This window comes from Taeniopygia guttata, chromosome 3, assembly GCF_048771995.1.
Source record: "Taeniopygia guttata chromosome 3, bTaeGut7.mat, whole genome shotgun sequence".
NCBI classification, from domain to species: Eukaryota; Metazoa; Chordata; class Aves; order Passeriformes; family Estrildidae; genus Taeniopygia; species Taeniopygia guttata.
This window is the reverse complement of record NC_133027.1, coordinates 15948392-15974693: the sequence shown is the minus strand read 5'-3', so window position 1 is coordinate 15974693 and position 26302 is coordinate 15948392. Positions and strand designations below refer to the sequence as shown.

The window sequence follows — 26302 nt, the reverse complement described above, 5'->3', positions numbered from 1 at the left end:
TTTCAGTGGTGTAAATCTCTCAGGGTATCACCTATTCCTACAATGACCATCTCAGGAAGAACTCTTCCTACTCACTCTGTATATGCTAGTTTTGAAGTCCCATGCAGTGAATTGTCAAATGCTATTTAGTATGTTTTGTAAGGCAAAGTCCAAGCCTTTGAGTGTGCCTGCTGTATCTTTAAGCATAGGCGTCTGCAGTTGGAGTCTGCCTTCATCTCTCTGTTTGCTCCCTGAAATGCTGCTGAATTCTTCATATATCTATAGTCCAAATATGTTTTAGGTGTCCCAAGGCAGTAGGGAATTTTCTGTTGACCATTTTCACAACTGGCTACATTTATAGGTACAGATTTGTGAGAAGTTGGTACGTGAGGCTTATTGGTTAAAAGCCATCAGCTTCAGGTTGTTCCTTTAGGGTATTCCAAGGCCTCAAGCCTATTCAGGGAGAAGAGGGATTTGGCTTTGGACCTCAGGCATGCTTTCACTACTATTGCAAAAGGAGCAAAAGGAGACAAACTACCCATATGTGCATCTAGTTTAAGAAAAGTGGCTGTGCTTTTAGCACTTGCTGCTGGCTAAATAAGGCTTTTGCAAATCCTCTTTTCAGGCTCCCTATCTGCAAATATTTGAAGAACATAAGAGCACTCCTGACAGGGGAGTTGATTCTCCTGACAGCTAGGTTCTCTAAAATTTAGGTGTAGCATCTCATGGATCTAGTCCATCTTTGTGTTTTGCATACGTTAGAACAGACAGAAGAGCTAAGTGAGTTGCCAGAGATATCATGGACTATCTCAGTCCAGTGACATGAATCAACTCGAACCCAAATGAGAATCAAATTGTGACAACAGAGTAATAAGGACAAAACACCTGTCAATAGTCCAAGAAATACAGCCTTTGAAAGCTGCTGAAAGTAAACCATGTCAGACTGCTACAGACAAAGGTGCATAACTATCGTCACTCGCTCAGGACGCTGCACTGACGTCTATCAGTGTTGTTGTGGTGGAAATAGGACAAGTCATTTTTTAGATAATGAGGTCTTAAGACTCTAGAGGGCATAGCTAAAGATCATCATTCTACCTCCAGAAAATAATGTAGATTTATGTCATTAGTACAGGGGTTTATTTCCTTTTATATTCATAAATATGAACTGGGGGTGAAAAGGAATATAAGTTTATTGTGGATTTTGTTTGTTTATTTTAATTTTCCTTTCTCACATGCTAGTGTTCAATCAGCCTGAGGGTTAATAAATTATTTTTTCTGGATTAAAAATAAACTTCTTCATTTTAGATTAATGAAAACAGACAGGAAGACAGGTACACAACGTGTGTATATAGGAGTTATGTTTTTGAAGGACTTGCAAAGTCAGCCACAATCTTTATCATTGATATAATGGTTCCAGTGTTGTCTTGGGACAAATAGTACAGTTATGTAAAGTCCGCAGGAAAAAAAAAAAACCAAAAAACGTTGTTTAACATTCTTTCATTTAATTCATCTGTTGCATTGTAACTAGAGGCTTTAAATACAAGCAGCTTTTCAAACCCCATGCATTTCCAAACCAGCCCCAGTAAGACTGACACTACCACATCAATTACTAGCACAGGCCAGCTATAAAATTACAAAACCACTCAGCCATCTGTATAATTAGATGCAAACCAAAGTAATCAAGCAAATGCTAAAGAAAATGTCTTCATCTGGTAAGCTTTGTAGGTAAAGGCCTATATCTACTGTTCTGCTTGGAAAGGCACGCACCTTTGTCTCTGAAAGTGCACCAGGTAGCTTCTTCCCATTTTTTCAAACAGCATATATAGCTGATAAATACAGAATTATTAGTTGGTATTGTCTCTTGCTGTGTTAAAGTCAGTATCTTAAGCACAAATACCAGAGAATCAAGAAAAGGAGGTGTGAATCAAAAGTGGCTGTGTAATGCCTGGGTGTGTCTGATAACACAGGACTTGGTCTCTGCCTGGCTCTTAATTGCTTACATAATTCTCCCCAGCTAAATAACATTGCTTTTGTTAATAAGGTAGTTTCATAGTTTCTTGGATGCATTGGGAAGACAGAAGTGAAGCTGTAAATCTAGGTTAATTGAAATGCTTACATGATGGTGATGTGCCAGATTCTCTGCTGTAAGTCCCAGGAGGAAACTTGCAGTAAGTGTAACATGGAGACTAAGGATAAAGTGTCCTCGAGTTTTCCTTTGATGCTTTGTGCATTTAGGTGAAGCTTAGGGCTCTGTGGCCCATAGGTGTAAAATCACAGCAGTTTGAGAGACTGCTGTGATTTATGAAATCCTTGCTGTTATGCTGTCAGTAGGCTGTTTATACCTCACAGTACCTTGGAGCAGAGGAGGGTTTTTGCTGCTCTTCTCTCTGCTGTGAGCATTATCTCCAGCACTTCCTTTACATGACACATCGTAAATGTTGAAATATTGGAAATATGCAGGAGGAAAACGCTTCTGATCCTTTGGAAGTGCTGGCCAGAGCTTCTCAAAGCTGTCTCTGCCTCTTTTAATTTGACAAGGGGACTAGAGATTAATTCAGACATGTCACTTGCATGCCTGTAACAATCTCTTCAAGTGAACACATACCTGTAAGAACAAAAACATTTCTGATAGTTTATTCTACATAAATTCTATATGTATTTAAGATCAAACATTCACGGTTATACAGCTGTTGAGTATTTTTTGAATTGTCATCTTGGAGTTTGGTGTAAGAACCACTGGAGGCACCTAATCAGTCCTTCTTTTGATCTGGCCTTTTGCCATAAGTATGCAGGAACTGGCTTGGAAAATGACAGTAAAACCCCAGGCACTGAATGCTCCCTGCAATTAGGGGGAAATACCAGTAGAAGATGACTTGGATAGAGCAAGCTAAAAAAAGATGGTTAGTGTAGAGGTTCTGTGTGCATCTCTGAATACCCACATTATGTGTCTCTGCATTACCACTGTCATTCCTGTGATCTGCTTTTCATCAAGACTTAGCTACTCTTAATTGTGGGGAAACCAAGCCAGTCCAGCTGATACCGGGGTGTAAACAACTACAGCTGCTGTGCCTGCTCTCAGGGAACTTGCAGGGGCTGCTAGATACGAATAAGAACAGTTGTGAGTGCATGAGTGAAAACACAGCTTCGCATATAAGGGTTTACAGTCTTAAGAGAAATGACATCCTTTGCATTTTAACAGCATCGGAGGGAGGGAAGGCAGGAGGGAGGGAGGGAGGGAGGGAGGGAGGGAGGGAGGGAGGGAGGGAGGAAGGAAGGAAGGAAGGAAGGAAGGAAGGAAGGAAGGAAGGAAGGAAGGAAGGAAGGAAGGAAGGAAGGAAGGAAGGAAGGAAGGAAGGAAGGAAGGAAGGAAGGAAGGAAGGAAGGAAGGAAGGAAGGAAGGAAGGAAGGAAGGAAGGAAGGAAGGAAGGAAGGAAGGAAGGAAGGAAGGAAGGAAGGAAGGAAGGAAGGAAGGAAGGAAGGAAGGAAGGAAGGAAGGAAGGAAGGAAGGAAGGAAGGAAGGAAGGAAGGAAGGAAGGAAGGAAGGAAGGAAGGAAGGAAGGAAGGAAGGAAGGAAGGAAGTGAGGAAGTTTACTGCTTGGAAAAAATATGACTTTTCTACCTATCCTTTTGTCCAACATGAACACTATGTTTAACTACTATTTTTTCTAGACTTGGCTGTCAAATAATAAATGTGATTACTGTCTGAAAAGGCTGACATAGAGATGATCTCAGTTTTGTCCCAATCTTTGGTGATGGGGGACAATATTAAAATGAAACACTACACATGGATAAGAAAAACATATCTTGTAATACTTTAATTTTCCATGTTTATGGATAAGAAAAAATAAGGTATTATAGGAGGTAATTGCAACCAAATTGGAAGAAAACTTGGAAGATTTTGATGTGAGAAAGCTGAAGTTAGTGGAAATTATTAGGAGACATTTTCATGTACAATTTTTATAGGAGAATAAAACATTCTGAAGGTTATCATGCTCTTCTCAAATTAAAAAGAGCTCACTTCATGTAGGATAGCAATACCTTGTGGGGTGAAATAGGGAGGTAGGTATTAGTTGAATCCTTGAAGATTTGGATTGCTGGGAACTACAAGGACCAGTCCCGGTCCATCTTGCTTAACTTTTTGAAATTGGAACTTTTTTGTTTACCGGGATGTAATCCAGGACTATGCTGCTGATGCTGTTTGCATCAGACAACTCAGCAGAGAGTTGAGGGTTGGGATATTGCTCAGAAGATCTGGATCAGCTCAGTGATGGGAATGATAGAAACAGGACATTATTAAATGGTACAGTCTATAGAGGGAGTGTCCTTGGGGACTAGTAAGAAATTCTGATGTAATGTGGGAACTTACCACTTGGAAATAGCTGAGAATTACTTCAGGCTTGCATTAGCTAATGAAAATGTGGAATCAAATAAGTATAAATGGCATTGTCAAATTTAACAAAGATACTCAAGTGAGATAGGCTAGGGCACGATCAAGTGAGAACACTGGGACATAAATAGTTCAATTCCTCTGATTGGAGAAGAGGAACTGAAAATGGGAATTTGGCAGAGATAAAAAGGAACAAAGCAGCCTGTTTTATGTGAGGGAGCTTGAATAACTCCATTTTCTAGATCCAGCAGAGAGGTGAATGAAAATATGGTGGTGTCTAAAGATACATCAAAAACATCAACCAAGGAGTTTAAGAGTTGTACATTACAGAACAATGCTGGCAGAAGAGCATATGCAAGTAAACTGGCCACAAATAAGCACCGATGGGAAATAAGACTGTTTCTAGCTATTCACAATGTGGGGTTAGTACAACCTTCATCCAAGTAAAGGCAGCCAGAAAATACCTTCCTGCAGTGTATCAGTGCACTCTGAAAGGGCCATAAGATATGGTGTCTGGCACCACAAGGACTGGAGTCGGGAGCTCTCAATGTCATTTTCAGTTCTTATGTGGCTGCAGACATAAGGGTTTGTAAGAAGTATAGGGTAGTCTGGATGAAGGTTATCAAACTATTTCATGATCAGTTAAAGACTTGGTGGAAGTTGCATTTTTGTTCAAGAACTGCAGTGAATGTCATAAAAATCAGCACAGTGTGGACCTAACTAAACTGGCTGCTTTTCCTTGCTGAAAGAAAAACCTGAGGGTTATTTCTTTGCGTGAACCATTAAATGTTATGTTCTAATCCCATGTAGAATATTTGTTTTGGATTCTTGAAAGAATGTCATAGCATGGATATACTTAAGATTAGGAAATCCTACTTTTGTCCAAGGGAACTTGAAGCAGAATTCTACTTCTTAAAAAGCTGTCCAAGGACTTGGTATCCATGAAGCAGGACAAAGGGGGAAAATCTTCCTCACAATGAAGCGGCTGACCTGCACAAAGGCACCAAGTTTGTTGGGTCAGCGAAGGGGAGCATGAGAATCACAGCTTCCTACTCTGGGAACCAGCCTGCTCCTTTGGGAGGTGTGTCCCCATCCCTCGCAACTGCAACAAAATCAAAGTGGTCACAGGAAAGACTGAGCATAGTCCACCTCAACAGAGCCTCTGTTAAGGGGTCTCAGCTACCTAAGTAAATGCTCTGATCATCGAGCTGTTGGGTAATTAGGGACTTTCCTCCAACACAGTTTATCCCCTTTGTTTTTTTCCAGCCAAAACTATTCAGCAAATTTGAAGCAAATAGTTTAGACATGACTGAAACCACATTTTCCGGGGAATTAACTATTAAAAGAAATAAATAATCAATCACCCAACTCTAACTATTACCTGTTTTAAAATCCATGATGCTTCTTTTCCATATAAATTGAAACTTTTTTATTCGTAAATGTAATTAAAAGTAACAGTTTGACCCATCTACCCAACCAGCGAAATTGGAGCTCCTTACTTATGCTGTTCTGGAGTGCACAAGCTGTTTTATAGCACTTACAACTAATACTTATTTCTTCACTTTACTCATGTTTTCCTTTTTTTGCAGCCCCTTTCAACCTATCAGTTCCAACTGATAGGAACTGATCTGATAGTTCCAATCAGATCATTGTAGGAGAGAGAACTCTTCCCTATTACATTTTCATGCTTTTCTAATCAACTAATTTAAATTAGTAAAAAAACACTTTTTGCAGTGAGCCTTGTGCTAACTTGTTGATAGTTTAAATAGATTATGCAGTTCCACTACATACAAGCTAAACTATTGGGATCAAATCAAATAAAAGGATATAACTAGATGTAGTTTTTAATAGTGTTAAAACTATTCAACCAGAACAAGGGGGGTTGGAATTAGATTATTGTCAAGGTCCCTTGTAACCTAAAGCATTCTATGAATCCATGACTATACGATTTCTGGTCTGCTCTCTTGGACCTTATAGCCCTCCAAGGATTGCATCTCATCGTAATGTCCAAATACTCTCCCTCGTCAGCCCTCTCATGCATCCACTGCAGCATTTCTAAAGACTGTTGGTTGCCGTGTGTGATTTGCAGCTGGTCAGGAATGTGAAGTGGTGGTTTGCTTCAGAAGCTGTGGAAGGATGGTTGTAGACATCCCTCTAGTGGCCCCGCAGCTCTGGCATCCCCGGACTCAGATGGGGCAGATGTGCTCCTCTGTGCAGCTGGGTCCTCTGCAGGGCTGGGGAGCTGTCTGACACACACAGATAAGAAATGGCAGATAATGTCGCCCTTTTTCCATTTCACCAAAGTTTCCCTGGAAACACTGCACCAGTTCAGGGTGTTTAGAGTGTTTGGTTCACACAAGCCTTGATACTTGAAGGCAGAACCCATTTCACTGGCCACTGTAAAAAACAGATGTACTGGGAGGTGGTATGAGGAAAGGGTTAATCCTGTCTCTAAGTTTTTTTTACATGTCAGTTTATTTAACCTAGAGTGAAAACAACTTTGTCATCATTGAAAAAAAAAGGCAAGTTATACTTGAAGATTAATTAAATGTTTCGGATTTTCTTGTATCTTTAATACAAGACTGATAGAATACCAAAAGGGGAAAAAAAACCAAAAAAAACCCCAATGTATATGTAAAATAAACATAAGGAACTCTCATTTGTACATCTGTACACTTCAGCTTCTCAACTGAAATCGTCAGTAAGATGCTAATTATGTTTATGTGTTTGGAACATTTAATTTATTTTGCGTTTTAATTTGTTAAAGTGATGCAGCAGAAATGAGAGCTCTGGGATAGCATCTTTAAATTAGATAGTGTCTCCAGTACTGTTTTTGGAAAGGATGCTGTCCCAGGGCACCCACTGTGGTTACTTCATAGAGCACAGCAAATCTGGGGATTGCTATTGCTGGTGCTGGACAAGCATCCTGTGGAGAGTCCTGGGGAAGCTGGCACACTCTTAGGAGTCACTGCAGAGCAGAACTGATCAGAGTTTGCAAAAGAGATCAAGACAGTCCCTCCTTTTTGCAAATGGGCACAGCACAGAGGAATGGTTTGTTCCAGATGCAGCAAGCTGCCTGACACCAGCAGGATGTGGTGTTGAAAGGAGATACGGCTTTATATGTAAGTAAAACTGTCCTTAAAGGACAGCCCACCCTGAGATTTTCTCTGTATGGAAACAGAAACTACAGATCTCATTCTTCTGATAATGGTAGTTCTGTATCTCTGTAATTAATCTGTACTACCAATATTACCATTGTGAATCCATTATTACTTTCAAGTAAGAATTACCCATACAAAAGTATCATAGTGCAACAATTAAGTAAATTATATTTAGAGCTGAACTCAGGCCCATTTCAGAGTCATCATTTGCCATCAATAAAACCATGGCTGAATGAATATTTGTAGTTGAACCTCAGTTTTGTTAAATGGATTGGAAGCAATTGACTACACACACCACCATCCTGATGAGGTTTTGGTTTCAAAGGTGGTAAAAAACTTTTTAAGTTGAATTAAGGAGATTTTTTTCCCCCTTTAGCTCCGTATCATTTTCATTCCAAATATTAAACGCGGCTTTGCAGACTTCCCTCCTTATGCCCCAAAAATAGCTCCATGTGTCAATATAAGAGAGGGACAATTGGCATAAAGTCAGCAGAGAGAGCATAAATGCCTGAGAAGTTTTTAGGCAACATCTATGTAAATGATTGCTGTTGTCTTGTTTTCATTTCCAGGCAACTGATCCTCAGAGACACATACATAGAATACAGACAACAATATCTGGACAACCTTCCAATCCCTTCTTTCCAAGCGGTTTATACTTTCTTAAAGAAACAGTATTTTACAGATTGGGAATAAAATATATATTGATTGGAAGATACTTGTTTCAAAGAGTATAATCATCATCTAGTGTCACAAATTTAAAGCCTTTTTGAAAGAAGTAAGATTCCTGAGTGTCAACCTGCAATAAATTTTTAATACAGTCTAGAGTATTTCAGATCAGGAGAAACACATAACTAATCAATAAATACACATTAATCCACATTTGCCTCTTCTGCTGCTCAGTGGCCCAGGGTCGTCAATGTTTTTTGAGTCAAAACTACTAATCTCTGCATGGACACTGACAATGTATCAATTTTGGCTATTTGAAAGACTGCATTTGTTTTTATCCCAAAGATAGAAAGCATTTGTTTATTCAGTTCTTAATGACAAATCTGCAATTAAATCTTTTTATCTCAAAAGAAAGGCAATGCTAATGCTTTCACGGTACTTTGCTTTTACTTTGCTTTATTTTAACCTCTAATCACAGGAATAATTAATCCTATATCTCTGTATTTCCGTCATTAATACTTTCCCAGGGTAGGATAATATTGCATAATTTCAAATGTGTTTGTTTTCTCTTCAGCTGAATAAATACAGAAATCACCTCTAGTAGCTTCTTGTCAGCCTGAAGACAATGTCACACACATTGCTGGGCAGTTAAGGCTGAAATTGTTTCTAAAACCAGAGAGATTTTTTTCATGAGAAGTTATTTCTTACACAAATTATTACTGGCATTGATTGTGAGAACATTGCTTGGTAAAAAAGTTCTCTGACGATCTGTAGAGAGTAGCATTATCAAGTAAATTACAGTTCTCAGCTCCTGCCTGAATTCTGTGCAACCTGCTTTAGTGTATAGGATGGAGGTCCTGTGTGGATATTGTTCTGGTTTTGTAGGTGTTTTAGGGATTGTAAAAAGATCACAACTAACTTCTGGGAAGCTTGATTTGATCCTTGAATGCCCAGCTAGCAGCAGAGATTGGCCACAGCACACTGCAGACCAGAAGAGCTCCAAGGGTCACACTCTGGTCTGTGTGTATAGGGCCACAAGAGTTAGTTTCAGTCACAGTACTTTTCCATCCTGGCCACAATTCAGGTTGGTAACTTTCTTTGAAAGTTTGATAACAAACATTTTATTCCACGTAGGTTGTTGTTCAGGCAACAAAAATAAATTTCCAAGGCTGTTCATTAAAACACAGAAGTTTGTTAGACAGCAAAAGTTCCTGGGAGAAGAGTGTTTCTGATAAATTCAAGAGAAGCTCAGCCAGCTGTTGTTTGTAAAGGCTGAAGCCTAATGAACATTCTGACACGACAGTGTGGCTGGGGTGGGGAGAATGCATCCCCCAAAGTGGCCAAATAGAAGTCAATAAAAGAGTTGCAATTTGCTGAGCTTGGATCTTTGAATTTACTGTTAAAGCTTCTCAGATTGTCTTCTATAACGCCATCCCTTAATCTAGAGTCAATTGGAAACACCACCTCATTTATGGATCACATGGTGAGGAGCTTCCATCAGCCCATGTCCACATGGTGGGTCTGGAGAGCGCAGCTCCAGGCCCTCAGATCACCCGCTGTCTGCCACGAAGGAAGGAACCAGGGCAGCCATACATGGACAGAACCAGGCTGCCCTTTCTCTGCAAACATCATTAAATTTCCTTCGAAACATAGATCGTGCTTTTCTTCAAACGAGTACCCCAGTGCTTCAGTAAGCATCTACAGACAGTGAGGAGCCTTGTCTAGATTTATATAACCTACACAACCAACTGTAGTTTATAGATTTTAACTTCAATGCAGTTCTCACAAGTTACCCCAAGCAGATCCAGAAGTGGAACCAAAAATAGCAGATTCATGTTCCTGATAAACCCTTCAGCAATTACTGAGGTCCCAGCAGGGTGCTAGGGCCAGCCCATGCCAGGATCATGGAACACAAGGGTTTAGAGCTTGCAGCCAGCAGGTGAACCTTGCTACTGACAAGGACAAGCTAAAGTGACTTTTGAAATCAGTGTTTAATTATGCTTATAAATGAGGCTCTTCACACACACCAAAAAGATTCTTCAAACTGAAGAAAATTGCTGACTCAAATGCTTTACAACAGACAACAATTTGCAAGAATCTTCACTCTTTAAAAATCACATTATATAAAACTGTAGCTCATATCTGAAAACTGACAAGTGACTTCCCACACCAAATAAGGGCTAAAATGGCAACCTGCAGTGATTTTTCCTATAAGAATCAGCAAAACTTGGAATTTAATAATTACAGATCCTGGCTGTTGCTATTGCTGATTAATGCATTTAGATGCTTAGCCATTCTTACTGAAGGGAAAGCAGAAAGAATACTAGAAACTTTTAATTTATTAGAGTCCTCAGATAGGCAAGAGAGCTTCTTACATATACAATTGTACTGAAAATGCACAGATATAGACTCAGCAAAAATAATAATCTCTCTCTCAAAAAAAAATCAAGCATTATTATACAAATTCAGAGTAAAGTCCTGTCACATTTACAAGTGACCTTGTAACTTGTAAGTTCAGCATCACTCCGGTATTTTTCAAGTCCAAGTTGAATCTTTTCAGCTAGTTAGTGCACTGAGCTTATACAGTACATTGTTTTCCAGCATCACCAATGGGTAATACTGCACATAACCAAGTAGTAAAAGCAGTAGTTTAATCTTCAAAAGTCCATTCGTTCCACTGAAGGTGCACCATTACAACCGTAGATGTATTTAATAAAATAGTAACAGTATAATTGTCATATTACAGCGTCTTCCATGTCACTGTGATAAATGTGTGGCTAAAAACATTAATTATACTCCTGGAAAACCTGTACAAATGAGTGAGGAAAAACAATCACTAGAAATTTGTTCAAAATGAAAAAGCCTAATGTTTCATTTAAATGAATTGTTCCGCTGTTTAAGACAGACTTCCTTAGCATTTTATACTCATTGTGTCAGCTGTGCCACATTATTTGTACTGTAGAGCACAGAGCATTTAATTTCACTTCATCTGTCTGCAGTAGCTGTAGAGTTGCTGGCTAGAACATGTAGAGGTGCTCTCACTTGTGAGTGGATGTATAGTTGTCAATACTGTGTGACCCAAGGACTTGGACTTCCTATTTAAAACCAAACCTGCCAACCCACCTCACCCCTACAGAAACCATATTGAGATGAAGTGATCACAGCATTTGTACAGTGACAGTTCAGTCCTTTAGCAATTCCAGTATACAAATTTTGACAGCTTTATGGATATGAAAGATGGCAAATACGGACATAGTCCTTAAGTATTTTATGTATTTTTTCAAGCTGAGCCACAAAGACGTCACGATACTCAACTAAAGCTCTGCTGTATGTAAACTCCAGAAACTGGAAGGGACCAATTTAAGTAGTTATCAATCATTCTTCTGAAAATTGCTACAGTACTGTGGCATCATAAGATCCAGATCTAAGTGAATCACAGAATCTGACAGCAAGTGTTATCTGACAGCACCATGTAAAACAGATTTTCAATTTACACATAATTTAAAATGTATGTAGTTCCCAAGTGAATTGCAGCAAAGGCAACCCAACATGTTTCATTAGACTATTTCATATTTTTGTAAGCTTATTTTATTTCTTTGCTGTACAGAGGCAGAAATGCAAACCATCTCAACAAATGTACATCAATAACTACCTAGAATTGATACAAGTATGTACACAGAGCCCAATTATTTCACTTCAGTGTTGACACCATAGTTCATGCAGAGCTGGATGCAAACAGCACCCACACAGTGTAAGGCATAACTCCCAGGATATTTCCATGTTGTTCTTTATAGCAAAGGCTTCCAACACACCAGTTCTTTGTTACACTTGTATTTGACAATCCTGCTTAGTAGTGCAGCCTCAGAACTGAAAAGTGCATTTCTTCATTTTACACATTCTCACGCCGATTGTGGACCCTTCCAGAAATTGTTCTCCAACCTTAATTTTTGGAAGTAATTGATTTTTTTGTTTTTCTGTCAATTAAAATTATAATGTTTTCCCAAAGCTCTGTAGGTCACATGCAATTACAAAAACAAAGCTCTTAAATACAACTCCAGAAACAAGCCTTTTGACTTGGAAACATAAGCAAGCCTGTGAAAGCACTCAACCAATCCACTGCTGGGTTTTTAAAACACTTCGTAACCTGAAATGTTCCAAAGTTTGCAGATCCAAGCAGTTTGGAAAAGCCCTATAACACAGATATTTACATTCTATATTAGATTTTTGTGTTGTAATCAATCTGGCATCTCAAATGTTTTTTTCTCTTCAATTGGAGATCTCACTTTAAAAGGAAAGTAAAAAAGGAATATGATTACTCTAATTGTATAAAATACAATTCTGAGTTATTCTACAAGCAAAAGGAATTAAAAAAAGCCTAGGATGAAAAAGCCAACTCTTCCCTTCACCTACAAAGCAGCACTTCTAAAGATAATTTCTTTCTTTGTGTTCTGAGCTACTGCAATTCCTGCCACATTTATTTTTAAGCCACAACATCCTGCAGCACTAGGGTTCTTCGCAATCTCTATTCCATCCAATCTTGTTTTAGGAGATTAAAATACTATGTCCCCTCTTCTGTCTGCCCTCCCCTAGGGCAGGAATGAGCAGTAGCACAACCTTGTTTAAAAGGGCATCATAACTCTCATGGCAGCAATCTCAGCTGAGCAGACTCTGTAGTGCAGCAGCTGAGAGCTGACACACGCTGCTCCATCCACAGAGCACAGCTGCAACAGGAAACCAGCAAAGAGCAAAGGAAGGAAAAGGCCAGGGAGCAAGAACGCCTTGCTCTGTGTGCACGTGCCTGACTCTCTGACCTCCTGATGCTGTGAGGTAACTCAACAGCACAGACTTCTCCTCCAGGCGTTTCCTATACTCCCACACATCTTGGCCCACAATTTATGCTCAGAAATTTACACTTGTTCAACAGTACAGCTTACAACTTTATCAGAATATGATAGTCTTAAACAAAAAAATACATGTGGAAAAAAATGTAAAAGGATGATGTTACCTTCATCAGGATAAAAATGACGTCTCAGTTTCACTAGTGACAGTATCCATATCTTCACAAGTTTTGGCACCTGGATCTTCTTTTTCCACCTCACATAGATACACATCAATGGGTCCTTTTGTGCTCTTCACATGTACTTCTATGTGATCCTATAAAAGAGCAACTTGTATATAATTAAAAGAATAAATCTTATACATTCTTTATCTATTTTTGCACGCATTTTAAAGACAATAGATTAAGAACAGAACAACTACAGAAATGATATAACTATTTAAAATTGTGTTACTGCTTCCACATAAATTATGACTATTACATGCATATGCAGGACAATTATTATGCAGAATTAAGCTAACAAGCTTTCATTTTTAATGAATGTGCATTAAAGTATTTGTTTAGTCTTTCTGTTGACCTTCAGATATACAACCAAGACTTACTTATATGTTTAGAAAGAGTAACAGAATTTAAAAACCTGACATAACAGTGCCATGAAACAGACAACAAACTGGAGCACACAGCTTTAACAAAATAGTAAAGCTTATCGCTTCTATTGCTTTCCTTCAGCAGACATCACATTGAAAGACACAGAGCAAATAAATCTTAATGAACAATGGAGGAAATATTCAGTTCTAATGTACAACTTTTTAAATTCTGCCTTTTTATTGCTTCAGGTGGCTTTTGGAATTAGGTATTTCCCATCTACACTGGATGAGAGACAGCTCCTTTGACCAGGGAAACAACTGGAGATCTATATACAGTAGATCTAACTCCTTTGGTTCTACTCATTTATTTCCTTTTCCCAAGATATCCCCACCTTTCTATCCACACAGCAAGGCAACTTCAATGACTATGCAATTGGGAAGATTATAAAAAATACTTATGCAAAAAAGAAAATGGAATTAAAATTCTGTTCGTTATCTTAGGCTGTCTTGCAGGATTTGCCCTCTCAGAGCACTACCAACAGTGGGTTCCCAGTACACAGGTTCCCACTATGCAGCTGCAGCACTGCTGGGTGCAGGGGGCAAAGGTCTGGCTCCTCTGTGACACAAGAATAGAGCCTGTGTATTGCACCATGGGGTGAGGACAGGACACAGCCCCACTCCATGAAAAATCCCTCTAGATATAATCTACCAGAGTGACAAAATGTTTTCTTTTTCCAACCATACTGTACATTGCATCCTTTATTACAGCTGTTCCATTCTCTCTAACAAAACAAGGTTAACTAAAGTTCTGATACATTTATGGCTTAGGAATTTAGGCAAAAAGAAAAATACAGCAAGTAAGCTATTATCCCTGCAGTACTCTTCGGTGCAACACAAGGACATTTAACTACCACTATCTGTATGACAGAGAAACTGCAAGTCAATTAGTGACTGCTGCTGCAAAAAATCAAATTTAAAAACTTTTGTTCCTTTAGAAGAAATATATAAGACTTACGTCTTTAGGAACTGGTATTTCCAAATTGGTTTCCTCTGGAGCTTTGATTGCAATCACAATCTGTTCCTGAAATGCCTGAATGCTTCGGATATCTTGGTACGTCACATAAGCTAGTGTATACATTGGTTAAGGATTATGTAATTTGCTAATGGGCAGAAGCAAGAGTGTCATGTCAAGATATGCTGAGGCAGAATACGAATTTCAGGAAATTAATCAACAATTCAGCAGAGGTTAATATTAGCTTTGTAAAATCAAGTATCAACTAATGGTAGAAAAATACTTTTTCTCTATTTCCAGGAAGGAAAAAAAGCTTTTAAAAATATATACAATGTTATAAAAAAAACCTGAACAGTCTTCACAGATGTTGTCCTATGTCTATAAAGCAGAAGGAATACTGTTCTTCAGGAATTACATTCTGTTTTCTAATAGCATGGAAATAATTTCCTGAGACACTGTAGAACTATTTTCTTAATCAGTAAGGTGTAAAGAATATGAGCACATTTCATTGGCGCACATACCTTAACAACCTGCCAAACAAGGAAGTTAAGTAATATTTTACTGTAACCCAAAGCCAAAACTCAATCTTTATGCCATATATTAAAATTAATCTCTTTTTAATTGTCAAAACCCATCTGAAAGTCAGAACTGCACTGGAATCTCTTTTAAGAGAGGAGTATTAGGACATAATATAATATATAATGGTATAATTATATCTCCTTGGTGACAGGCCACTGGGACTCCATTTTGAGTCCTCTGTCATCTCACTAAAGCAGCTTGAGCTCACTGGTAGGTCAAAACCTGCCCCTGAGATGACTCAAATGGAGAGAACAGAGTGATGGTCAGGGTGCTAAGACTACTGCCTCACTTTGTTCTTCTGCAGTGGAAAAGTCACATAAGCAGCACTCCTCTGAGGAAAGGCTAGACTCTCCATGATGCTGCAAAGCGGGGCACATGACTGGCATTCTCAAATGCAAAATAATCGAAAAGTTTGCTGTTATAAAACTCATTACCAACAAGTACTGCATACCTGTGGTATCAGCCTACACTTCTTACTAGATATGTGAGTATGTGCAACCAAAACCATGTGTTAAAATAATGCAAGAGTTGAAAGGATATTTAGCATTTTCTTCATCATCTGTTAGTTCAAATATCTCATGAGCACAATCCTTGATTAATTCATCCAGAGCTTCTTCCATGGCTGATAAATCAGAAAGTTCATCTCTAAGGTTTTGTTGCTCTGGTGTTTTTCCAATAAGTTGGTCAAGATCGTTACCTCTAGAAGAATATGAAAATTGTCTAGCCTGTTTGTATAAATAAAAGCCTGTTTATTAAACATCAAGTATACTAACAGCAAACAGTAAGGAAGTCTGGCATCCTTTATTCTGCTGAAATATGTATCCATGTACTTCTGTACTTGATACTTGTTAACATATTAGGTAATTCACACAGCATAAGGAAGGATACAGAACTTAAAATATTATCTAAGAGAATTAACTTAATATACTTTAAGATACTCTTAAAGTTATAAATATTACTCAACACTGTTGGGATTTACTGTTTCAGAAACAAGAAGCTTCAAAGTTAACTCACATCCACTGGATATGATTCTTAGATCTTTTCTGAATCAAGTCGATACCATCCAACACATTGGTGATGTCATACACTCTTCGTTTCCGTACTCCAAGTGTTGTTGCTACTTCATTTAAATCAAGGACACCGTCTGGAGCTTTTCTGAGAAGAGCCATAAATCTTCGTGTCAAAAGCACCAAGGATGCATCAAATCGAGGCCTTTTGACTTCCACAGTTTCTGTAAAGTTTTGGCAGAATATTTAGGGTAGGCTACTACATAAGCATGAAGTAAAAAAAGTGATAGTGAAAGTAACAATGAAGGTAGAAGTCTGGAAACAGTGCAGTTTTTAATGCTTACATTGCAACAGCACCGTAAAAAGCCTATGAAGTACACAAACCTTCATTTGTTTGCAATGATTTTACCTAAATAGCAAGCATGCATTTTTGTGCTTTCAACATTCATCCACACTGCTAGTATGGATATTAATAACTGAATAACTGTATGTTCTACAGGACATGGTATTGGATTACTGAACAAATACCAATGAAACCTTTGGTTAACTATGGACAGTGCTGAGGTGCTGGCAGAGAAATACAGCTCTATCTCTGCTGCATGACACTATTAGAGTATTTTTTCACATATTTTTGGTCCAGTTTAACCTGCAGACCTGGCAAGTAACCATTAGGCATGGTTCAGGAATCATCTTGGCTTCAGGACTGTTTCAGCCTGCAGAGGACCAATCTGTTCCGGAACTGAAGACCTTACTATGTAGACAAACTGTTTGCATTATCTGGTTCTCAGGGGAAAAGAACTGGTCATTCCATTGTTTGATTTACTACTACAAAGATCTACAGCTACCCTGACACCCTGGTTTAAGAGATCGCTGTGCTATGTGTATCCATTACCACCATATTTGCAGAAACAGCAGAAATCACTGATGAATAACTTGAGATTGTTATTTACGTATGCAAAAAGCACAAAAAAGTAATCTACTTCTGAAGAACAGAAAGTCATGGTATGCACACATTCACTTGATGCCAGCCAATAAAAGATTGTCAAATTCTCCTGTTACTTGTCTTTTCTCCTGTAAAGCAAACTAGGTATTTCATCTGATCAACCTGTGTCCCTGGGCAATATTCCAGTCTAACGCCTCAAGAAAAGGTGAGTGTGTAAACAAAACACCCTAGACAACACTTTTACTTCAACCGTCAGTATCTTCCCCAAGATGAATAAGATGCGCACTTTTACTCATAACTTATCACACCCATTCCATGGCTGCAAGTTTGTGCACTCTGTAACATGAAGGGATAGGTTCAACAACTCAGTTTTGGACTGTGTTACTGTGAAATGTGTGAAACAACTCAGCTTGTGAGAAAATAAAACAAAAAAACCCCCAACACCCAGAAATTCACTCAAGTTTATTTCCACATTTATTAACACCAGTTGAAATGCACCAGTTGCTAGTATGTTGTTCCAGTTTTCTCTAACTCACTTTTCCTATGTATTATTTTCTATATAGCAGTGGGAAGGTATACTTGCAACAGATCTGAAGAGGAAAAACTATAAAGAATGTATTGCTTCACATCTGTCATTTCAGTCAGTGTTCAGCATCTTTCCTGCTCTGTTGATATTAAACACAATTTCTCATTTGTCTACAGCATTGTACTCATATTGTAGAAAGGCACATACTGCAAGATTAATTTTCACACATGACACATAGCAACTTACTCTTCACATGCTGTGTGTCCTTGTGCACATTCAGGTTGATCATTGATGCCTGAGGACATAAAAAGGTAAAAAAACAACTGTCATAAAATGCTATGTACAGGGGGAGCTTCTTCACAAGAAATCATCAAATCTACTTTAGAGGTTACAGCCATCACAGCTCTGACAACTCAACAGCTATTACTGTGAAGATGTGTCACTAGATAGATGGAATACATGTGCCTTAATTCCTGCCAGAATTTTCAGCCCTTAAATCTCAGCACAACTCACTGTGTTCTCAAAAGCAGGAAACACCACTGAACTTGCCGATGCTCAGGCAAGCTGCAACCTCTCTTGCTTCTTTTGTTTCAATTAATGGCCATTTCCTTTCAATCACCCATCATGTACAACTGTGAAATATCTGGTCACCTTTTAAAGTTCTTCACTTGCTTGCAAGTATGGAATGAAACTTGTCAGAGGAAGTTTGGGTTAGATATTAGGAAAATGGTTCTTCACCCAGAGGGTGGCTGGGTACTGGAACAGGCTCCCCAAGGAAGCAGTCACAGCACCAAGCCTGCCAGAGTTCAAAAAGCTCTTGGACAATGCTCTCAGGAACATGGTGTGACTTTTGGGATTGCCCTGTGCTGGGGTAGGAGTTGATGATCTTTATGGGTCCTTTCCAACTCAGGCAATGCTATGATTTTACTGAAGGGCGGCTGTGGCTTAACAAGTTCTCTCAGGAGTTTAACAGCTTTCCTGTACTAGTGGGCCTAAATCAGGAACAACATTCCAAGGGCAATCTAATATACTTTCAAATAAAGAAAAAGAATAATTTCCCTCAATTTACTGTTCTCCTTCTAAGACAGCCTCATATGCCTTAATGTCAGAACACAATGCAGGTGCACACTTAGCCCACTGTCCATGAAGAACCCCAGGTCCTTTCAATAGGGTGGTCCCCAGCCTGTACCACTGCAGGGTAAAGGCAAGGCTTTATCTTGATTTTCAACTTCCCAGGTTCATGAGGTGTTAGATGACCCCTTCCTCCAGCCTATAAACCTCACATCCTCCACCTAACAACAGGACAGACCCTAGGATACACCCTGCCAGGCCACCAAAGCTGCTCTATCACTCCCCTCCACAAGTGGTCAGGGGAGAGATGTAACAAGAAGTTTGTGAGTTGAGCTAAGGACCAGAAGAGATCACTCCCCAAATACCATCATGGGCAAAACAGACTTAACTTGGGAATATTAATTAAATTTATTACCAGTAAAATCAGAGCAGAATAATGAGAAATAAAACACATCTTAAGAAAACACCTTCCCCCCACTCCTCCCACCTTCCCAAGCTCTACCTCCTCCACACCAGCAGTGCAGGGAGATGGGAATGGGGGTTATGTCAGTTCATCAAATGTTGTTCCTGCTGCTGCTCAGGGTGGAGTGTCCTTCCTCTACTTCAGTGTGGAGTTCCCTCCCATGGAAGAAACCCTCCATTAACTTCTCCAATATGAGTCCATCCCACAGCAACAGTTCTCCAACTCTTTCAGTGTCCATCACTTTTCCTCAGGGTGCAGTCCTTCAGGCACAGCCTGCTTCAGTGTGGGTCAAGGGTCACTAGTCCTACCAGAAAGCCTGCTCCAGCATGGGCTCCACGGGTCCCTGCTCCAGCATGAGCTTCCCACAAGTTCACAGCCTCCTTTCAGGCATCCACCTGTTCAGCCTGGGTCTCTTCCACAGGCTGCAGGTGGATCTCTGCATCCCCATGGTCCTCCATGGGCTGCTGCTGCTTCACCATGGGCTGCACCAAGGCTCCAGGGAGTCTCTGCAGAGCAGGCACCTGGAGCACCTCCTCCTCCTCTTTCTTCACTCACCTTGGTGTCTGCAGAGTTGTTCCTTTCACATATTCTCACTCCACTCATCTCTGGCTGTAATTACAACTGTATAATAACTTTTTTCCCTCTTCTTAAATATGTTATCACTGAGGCACTACTACTATCTCTGATTAACTCTGCCTTGGCCAGTGTTAGATCCATCCTGGAGCTGCCTGGCATTAGCTATGCAGGACATGGGGGAAACTTTTGGCAGCCTCTCACAGAAGCCGCCCTGCAGGCACCACCTATTATCAAAACCTGACCACAAGAACCCAATTCAAGGTATACAAGCCCAAGTTTTCCTTTGTTTGGGGTCCCTGTTCCAGCTGTTGTTATTTTAAGAATCCACATGTCTAATACTCTGCTATGGGAAACCTGGGGTCAATTTGGTGAAGAGATCATGTCTGTGCAAGTGTGGGGGTGCTGCTGCAAAGGGGCCTCGGCCCCAGCTCAGGTGGTGTGAGAGTGACTGACAAGAGTGGCTCTTGCACGGTCAGACAGGGAAATTTCTTCAATATTGTGACATTTGACATTCCTTGCTAGTTTCAACACTACTGTTTTGGCTTTCCAAGCATTGCATCTGCATGTCCAGGCACTTCTTATTCTTGTTCTTTAGTCTGTCCTTTAAGACTGTCCTGTTCTTTTTGCCATAAGTGTCACGATTAAAGGTTTCTCCTTACTAATCTCCCATCTCTTCAGCTCCTCCAGCTTCCAAAGCTGCCTCCCCAAAAATCTCAACCTACCTCTTAGCAGAATAAACTGGAGTCTTGAAGACTGAGTAAGCTGGAATCCAGGTTCTGTACCTTACTACTAGCCTTTCTTAGTAGTAGGCTGAGGGTCTTGAATATCCCACTGTTAAGAAAACTTCCCAGTCTGACCATTCATAAGACTCCCCGTAAGTCTCACGCTGTCACTGCTGGAACTGAAGCCCCTTCATGGTGGACTGCCTCAGTGTGCTACTGGGAGGCCCTCTTGACTCCCTACACACCACACTCATGCAGCCAGGCCATGTTTCCTCACTGGTTCAACCCCAGGTTTCCCACTGCAGAGTCTCAGATGTCTCTACATAAAGCAATTTATTCACAGTGCAGCAACACAGAAGCAGCCCAAGCTGGTACCTCCAAAGAGGGACACACAGCAAAGGAACCTCTAAGGTTTTATACCCTCATAGTCTACTCAGGTAAATCTTGCTCTTCACTCTGAGTCCTCTGCTCCTGCTGTGTCTCCCCATGTGTCTCTCTTCGTCCACCTTAGCAGTGAGACCATCTCTGTTCCCTTTTGTTATCCCAAGGGTCGGGCAGTGCCTGCACTAGATGCAATTCACACCCACTATTCCATGGCCATCACAGGCAAGGCTGTTAATGACTACCATATCTACCTCTCGGTTTGTAAGAAGCTGATTCAGGAAAGTATCACCCATCATACACTCATCTAAGTATCTACATGAAGAAGCTGTGGCAAACATCATTTGCTTCTTACAATCATCACTTCAATTACCCACCTAAAAACTTACATTAACTCTTTCATGGCTTTAATACTATCAAGTAACCTTAAGTCCAACTGACAAGATTAATTAAAAAAAAATACATTTAAAACATTTCACAAAATTAAAAGTATGCACCATCAAGATTAACTAAAAACATGTAACATTTTTTAAAAAGTTTTACAAAATAGGCTTTTTTGCTAACTACTTCATAGCATTGCTAAAGGTAGTGGCAGCTGCACGTAAGATGATTGTAGCCATTAAGAGGAGAAAACACATTGTAGTCCCCTTTTCTCATACTTTTAGTTACAACATATTTAGCGCGATTAAGAGGCTATAGGTAACACAGGCAAGAAAAACCATTCTTTTGCATTCTAGCGCCTTTCCCGGGAAGCCCATCCCAGCGTCACGCGGGAGGGAAGCACCCAGCGCCCCATTTGGGTACCACGCTGCCGGGCCCGCCGCATCTTTCCCGCCCAGAGACGTAGGACGGGCTCCGGCCGCCTCCTCCAGCTCCCGCGGCAGGAGCGCAGCTGCGGCGCCGTCCCGCCCTCTCCCCCGCCACGGGCCGCGCCTCCCGCCATGTACCTCACTCACACGCAGCATGTCCGCCTGCAGCGCCTTCAGGCGCTCCCATTTGTCGGGGCTGGCCATGTCCGCCCGGCCCCTCCCCCCTGCCCCGCGGCGAGGCGCGGGAGAAGGGAGAGCGCGCTGACGGCCTCACAGCGAAGCTCCGAAGCGCAGCCGGGCGCGGGGCGCCGCGGGGCTGCTCTTACCCTCATCGCTGCCCGTCATGGCCGCGGCTCCCGCCCGCGGCGCCGGAGCGGGAACGGGAACGGGCGGGACCCGCGCACGCGCCCTCCCCTCCGCGCCGCCGCCTTCTCCCTCCGTTACCCATCGGCCCCCGCGGCGCCTTCCCGCCCGGCCCGGGACGGCCCCGCCTCACCGAGCGCCTCGCTCGGCTGTCCCCTCCTCCCCTCTCGGCAGCCTGCCGGGCCCGCGCAGGAAACCGCCCCTCACCCCTGTCCTCCCTCTGCGACAGCGGCACTGAGCGCTGCATAGCCAGCGTGGGCTAAGGGAGGAATCACAGAATATGCCGAGTTCGAAGGGACCCACATGGATCGTCGAGTCCTGCTCCTGGCTCTGCACAGGGCACTTCCAGAGTCACACCGTGTGCCTGAGAATGTTGTCCAGGTGCTTCTTGAGCTTTGGCAGGCTGGTGCTGTGACCACTTCCCTGAGGAGCTTGTTCCAGTGCCCAAACGCTGGTTCTCTGAGTAAAGAACCATTTTCTAATACCCAACCTAAACCTCCCATTCCAGGTCCTGTCCCTGGTCACCAAAGAGAAGTGTCGGCCTCATCTTCCCCTCCTGGGAAGCTGTAAGTGCAGTGAGGCCTCCCCTCCGTCTCCTCCGGGCTGAATAAGCCCGGTGGCCCCAGGCACCCCTCAGGCGGCTTCCCCTCGAGGAGAGGGTTCTCAGTGGTTACTGCGAGGAGGGAGGCTTCTCTTTCCTTCAGGTAACAGCAAGAGCTGGGAGAGAGCATTCTGGCTGAGCACTGCCGTGCAAGTATGAGTGAGAGTAATTAGTATTGACTCCCTGCCAAATTACCTGGTTTTGTCAATACTTGCTAGTGCGAGGCAGCTAGAGCTATGTGTGTCACTCATAGGGGAGACATGGATAGAATGCCCGTGTCAGGTATAAGTTAATTACAAGAGGTTTGTGAGTGAAGGGCAAGGTATGTTCCTCTAGGGCCAGACATGAGCCATCAAATGTGGCATGTCCACACTAATCCTTTACATTTACCTTGCAGCAACATCCTTCCCCAAGTCCCAGTTCCATTGCTCCTGCCCTTTCCTCCACACTTCTGATAATGTTTTACAAGCACTGACACCTTGTCATTTGCCAGCCTCAGCAGTAGTCTCAAAATTGCCAGTTGCATAGATAACTTGTTTGTCAAGACAAAAACATTTCTTTAAAACAAAGATCCTTGTTAGGTATCCCATTTGTTGCTTAATTGCTCTTTATGGCAATTAACTCTCTTCTACAGCAGGTAAGTCTGTCATGGAGTTCTTTTGCTTTAAGTATTATGAACTATTTTGCTTCTCCCACCCACATCAGGTGAAATTTCTAGTCCTGATTTCATCAGACATGTAAAACTGCTAGTCTGGTATGAGGAATTCAAAGCCATGAAGAACTTTATTCATACTCTAATATGTCAGACCAAACAAGTCAACTAATACTCTATTATCTTGAATAAATACTGAATTAATTTTCATTTACTATGTATTTCATAGCACTTCCAGTTATACATTCCTTTAGAGTAGCTTATAGTATCACCAGTGATATATCAGATGCCTCGATAGAGAATGGAGTTTTCTTCATAGCAACAAATTTTCAGCCAAGTATTTCCATGATAATAATTGACCTTGTAGAGAAGTGTAGAACTGAGGTGAGTTGTTTTCGTGCTCTAATGAATCAACAAGAATAAAAGAGGGAAAACTATATTGCAGCTCCTCAAAGACAAGATATTTGTGTTTCAGGAGATTGGGAGTTGTGCATTTAAAGATGTCATGCAAATGCTGGTTGTCAGTATTGCAATGCAAGGTTAGACTGCTGCAGGTGCAGGTTTTCCTATTATGGAAGGGACACATGATTACACTAAAATGTAAAAATGCTCATTTTTGTGTGTGCAACATAACCTAATTGGTAACTTCTCTGTGGTAATATGTGTAGTTCCATGAGGAATTAATATTTCTCACTCCTTTTTGTATTCTGGAAGATGTATTTTATCATTGCAATTACAGATTGTATAAACCCACTGTGATAAAGCAAGTTTTTTTCACCTGGAACAGCAAAATGATTTGGACTAGATGTTTAGGGCCACGTTAGTTTGAGGTGATGTAAGGAAAGTGCCAAGCAGTATTAAAGTAATTTAATAGGAGTCAGTGGCTGTTGGCTGGACAGACGTTAGGAGATGCTAACAACTCATAATTTGAGGATTAGGATACATGAATTCCTGTATTAACCCATGTGGAAAACATTGCATCAACGTTTAACTATGCTGTTGTTCTAGCCAGTCATAAGATCAAATCCTGTTGTTCCTGTGCTTCTCTGTCCTTGGCTGCTGATGTTATCTCATGGAACGAAGAAGAGCCCCACTTGGATTCAGATGCGGGAAGTGTTTTCTCTATTTATATGAAAATTAAAAGGACTTACTATTCTTTTAAGCAAAAATTAGATGTTGAAGTAATTTGCTTGACTGTCAGGAGTTTTTGCTGTGGCAGTCTGCTGATAAAGAGTTTTATTCTGGTATGTTATTATTTACATTTTACAAAACTGATAATTAAACATAACATTCTTTATTAGAATCATCATGAAGATGAAAATGTAAATTATACCCCATTTACTGTTATCTTAATACATATTAAAATGACTGTGCATTCTTTTAACACCTCCAGATATTAATTGTACAAAACGGGATTCTTAAAATAAAAGATTTGCTTATTTATCTGAAATTGGTTTCTTTTTCATTACATTGATTCTTAATGTGCCACCAGGGGGCAATAATTCATTGCCTAAATCTGATCTTTTACCATCAAAACCTGCCAGAATAGTGGATTCACTAATATTTTTAGATGACTGTATGTGAAGTGCAAAACATAAGTTTCTTAAAAATTCTTCTTAAATTACTTGTAAATACTTTGGTAAATACTTGTAAATACATGGTAAATACTTTGCCATGCACTACTTGGGCAAGGCATGTAGGTTTTATTCTGAGCAGCTGAAATTTGACTGCTTTGTAAAAGTTTTTACTGGTAAACTTCATGCAGCACTGAAATGGTGCATGGTTTGTATTTAATGCAGTATGAGTTTTTTGGTGGTTTTTATATGGCCATTGTAATATTCAAGCTTTGTTTTAATCATATTATTTTCCCACTCTTTTACTTTTTGCTGCATTAATATACTATTAATATTTATTAGCCTATATATGTGATCCTAAAATTGGAAATACATCCATTAAAGAGTACCTTATACCCTTATATGATTTTTTTCTTTCTTTATGTGTACAGTGGTTACAGCATTCTGCTCTTAAAGCCAAGGCTGCCTTCTGTAAAACTCTACAGCTCTGTATCAAATGCAATCTTTCCTTTCAAGACAATAATCTTGTAACTGGATCTTACATTAGGTGCACATGTATTGCTGAAAAGATGAGCCAGAGGAAATATATTCCTGAAAAAGTACAAAATCATGAAAGACAGCAATAGCTGTAAATACCTGTTTGAACTACATGGGGCTATAGAGTTACCAATTTTTTTGTATATTAGTATGTTAGTCTGTAGAAGCTTCCAGGCCTCCCTAAGGTCCTCACCACTGCATAACTATTAGGCATAAAGGTATAAGCTTTTATGCTGTAAAATGCAATGACTTAAATCTGTTTCTGGCAATAATAGAATTTTTCTTGATGCGCGCAGCTTAATCTGCCTGAAAAAAATTCTTCCTGTATACATGGCAAATAGTCATCCTTTAGTCTAAGAAGGCAGATTTCCTATTTCTTCACTTTGTTGTGTGAGTATGAGGAAGATTGAGTCAGTTAATCAGATCAGAGCAGCACAGTGCTAAACAGCATTCAATTTTATCGTGTCCTGAATGACACTTCAAAGTCATGGATGTGGTATCTCATTGGAGACATTGGGTTTAGTTCATGATATAAACTGAAGCTCCTGGTTCTTCTACCTCTAATTTAGTAAAGAAATTATATAGGTGGAAAAAGAACCCTTAAGGTGATATTAGGGTTGTGTAAATAGCAAGTGCTTACTGTATATGAACACTGGTGTCTTACTGAAAAAGTTCAGTGAATATTGTGTTCTTAGGAAGGTTTGGAAATTTGGCAGTAAGCCATCTGCCATTGTCTGACACAGCCTGGGGATTTCTAGGCAAAGGTCTTTACAGAGCCTGCTGGAAGTTTTCATCCATGGTAAGGAATTTATCAACAGAAGAAGATTCCTGTTGCAAAAGGTCATTATTATATTTTTTGTTTGTATCTT

The 26302-nt window shown here is 40.4% G+C and overlaps 1 protein-coding gene across 4 annotated transcripts; it reads right to left on the bottom strand.

Annotated features, from left to right (window-relative positions):
* Nucleotides 1–1461: 1461 nt before the first annotated feature.
* Nucleotides 1462–22161, bottom strand: E2F6 (E2F transcription factor 6). Of its 4 annotated transcripts, none has more exons than XM_030270041.4 (7): nucleotides 21845–22128; nucleotides 17931–17979; nucleotides 16223–16439; nucleotides 15749–15907; nucleotides 14633–14747; nucleotides 13199–13347; nucleotides 1462–2584 (listed from the first exon to the last, which is right to left on the bottom strand). In XM_030270041.4, exons 1-6 carry the CDS (start codon nucleotides 21908–21910, stop codon nucleotides 13204–13206), a joined length of 750 nt encoding a protein of 249 aa, XP_030125901.4. In that variant the 5' UTR covers nucleotides 21911–22128; the 3' UTR covers nucleotides 1462–2584; nucleotides 13199–13203. The 4 variants fall into 4 exon arrangements, with proteins under 4 accessions (XP_030125901.4, XP_002196484.5, XP_004176908.4 ...); XM_002196448.7 differs by lacking the exon at nucleotides 1462–2584 and adding an exon at nucleotides 10515–12475 and having other exon boundaries at nucleotides 22033–22161; XM_004176860.6 differs by lacking the exon at nucleotides 1462–2584 and adding an exon at nucleotides 10515–12475 and having other exon boundaries at nucleotides 21845–22157.
* Nucleotides 22162–26302: the final 4141 nt, after the last annotated feature.

What these genes read in the sequence shown, in the direction of transcription:
- E2F6 (XM_004176860.6), bottom strand. Translation starts at nt 21,910, where the DNA reads ATGGCCAGCCCCGACAAATGGGAGCGCCTGAAGGCGCTGCAGGCGGAC. An exon ending in GATGATGAAGAAAATGCTAA is followed by an intron (nt 14,748 to 15,748) that starts ATATCCTTTCAA and finishes ACCAATGTATAC; the next exon opens with ACTAGCTTATGTGACGTACC. An exon ending in AAATACCAGTTCCTAAAGAC is followed by an intron (nt 13,348 to 14,632) that starts GTAAGTCTTATA and finishes GCTCTTTTATAG; the next exon opens with GATCACATAGAAGTACATGT.